Source organism: Naegleria gruberi (genome assembly GCF_000004985.1).
Source record: "Naegleria gruberi genomic scaffold NAEGRscaffold_680, whole genome shotgun sequence".
NCBI classification, from domain to species: domain Eukaryota; phylum Heterolobosea; class Eutetramitea; order Acrasida; family Naegleriidae; genus Naegleria; species Naegleria gruberi.
In genome coordinates this window covers 287-2227 of record NW_003162894.1, presented here as the reverse complement: position 1 = coordinate 2227, position 1941 = coordinate 287, and the positions used below count along the sequence as shown (strand labels likewise).

The 1941-nt window shown below is 35.0% G+C and overlaps 1 protein-coding gene across 1 annotated transcript; it reads right to left on the bottom strand.

Annotated features, from left to right (window-relative positions):
* Window positions 1-691: 691 nt before the first annotated feature.
* On the bottom strand, window positions 692-1684 carry NAEGRDRAFT_54940 (uncharacterized protein; the record flags this gene model as incomplete). The annotated part of the gene is made up of 1 exon (XM_002668097.1): window positions 692-1684. One exon carries the CDS (start codon window positions 1682-1684, stop codon window positions 692-694), a length of 993 nt encoding a protein of 330 aa, XP_002668143.1.
* Between the last annotated feature and the right edge of the window lie 257 nt (window positions 1685-1941).

Here is a 1941-nt window from a genome sequence, read left to right as displayed (position 1 = left end):
CTTCATCAAGTTGATTAGCTTGTTGCAGAACAGGAGGAACAGCTTCGAGATGCTTTATTCTCTCACCCAAAGAAGTGATGGCGTTGAGAATAGCATCAAGGTTCTTTTCAGAACCAGCTTGGTTGTTATCCAAGGTTTTGGATGTTGGGTCAACCACAGAGGGGAGTGAAGCTGAGCTACCATTGTCAGTTACTGGGATGTAACCTGACTTGTAGGTAGAAGTTGAAGATTTGCTTGCTGAAACTCTTTGACGAATGTTGGAAATATTCGCCTTGCTTGGTGTTTGAACCATTTCAATATACTTAATTTTTTTGAGCATAAAATTATTTATCAACTCAATTTTATTGTTTACAATTTGTCGTAATACTAACGTTGCATCGTTCCTCGCAACTCTACATTGGAAGTAATAATCTTTATGGTAAATCCAAAGAAAATAAATTCAAAGAAAAAACAAACTTTGTAAAAATATTACAAAAACACTGTTATTAGAAGTAGTAAAAGTAGAGTTATGATAGTTGTTTATTAAAACAAAGAAAAACTCTTACAACAAGAAATAGACAACTAGATTCATGGAGGTTGATGGAGTAGTTTAAAAATAAATGGAACAACTAATATCTAACATCAATTAAAATATATATATATATATATATATATATATATATATATTTCAAATATCATCATTTGACTACTTTCAGCTTTTATTGTTAAAAACATAAATAAATTTCCGGTGTTTATTACAACTAGGTAAAACTGAAACGGTACTACTAAGATTATCGTATCTAGTGGGGAACTTATGAAAATTAGGGGTTCTGCTGGCCCATTTGCTGACTTTTTCAATGGTTTCTACTGCTTTTACTTTTTCAGCAGATTTAATGGCCTTCTCTTGTTGTTTGGAGGTGATTTGGTCAAGTGAACCTCCTGATTTGTAGCTGTTAGAGAAGTTTTCAGCTGCTTCAAAGCCATTTTTAATGCCCATTCGAATACAGACTAGATTTAACTCAGAAATATTCTGAATAAATTCAAATCCTTGAAGAATAAGCGGTAAATCAAGGGTATCACTCTCTCTCAAACGCTTGCAGATTTGAGAGATGATAAAAGAGTTTGTTAAAAGTAAAGAATAACCTTTACTTTTAATATCTTTTATACCAGATGAATCTGGAATGGGAGTGTCTACTTCTTTTCTGAACAACAATTCAAGAGCAGCCATTCTATTCTTGAATTCCAAGTTGTCAGCGTATGGAGCATTGGCTGTTTCGAATAGAAGAGAAACAGCTTCTTCCAACGGCAAATCTTCTTTCAATGACTCACCAAACATTCTTTGGTAAGAGTCGATGACGTGGTTTTTAAACCAATCATCTGGTTCATCAGCAACTCTTGCTCTTTTACCAGAAACCTCTTCAGATGGGTTGGACTCAAACAATTCCATCGAAGAAGCGAGAGCAGAAGCACCTTGTGAACCAACCTTGGCGTTGTTTGAGTCTTTGCCAGGTGATATCTTTTGTTGATTGTTCTTCTTGTTCTTCTTTGTGTCTTGAACAGGAGGAGGTGAAGGCATAGCAGAACTATCAGAAGAATTTGAGGTGGAAGGAGTTAGAACAATGACTCGTTGCTCGCTACCTGCAGAAGGTGAGCTAAGGTCTTTCGTTTTCTTGTTGTTCTTTGGTGTAGTTGGTGTTGGGGCCATTGTGATAATTTTTTGAGCATGGAAAAATACTCAACTTATATTTTATTAAGTTTACAATGAAAACAAGTCCATTCTTCACTTCGCTCAGAATTAGACATGTAATCAAAAAGCAATTTCACTGGACACACTAAAGGATTTTCAAGATGCTTGTCAATAGTCATCGGCTTTTCTAGTAGAAAGAAATCTGTTTTGTGACCACTGAGATCTAATTTGATGTTACCATTTCTAAGCTTTGTAACATAACACCACTTGAGTCT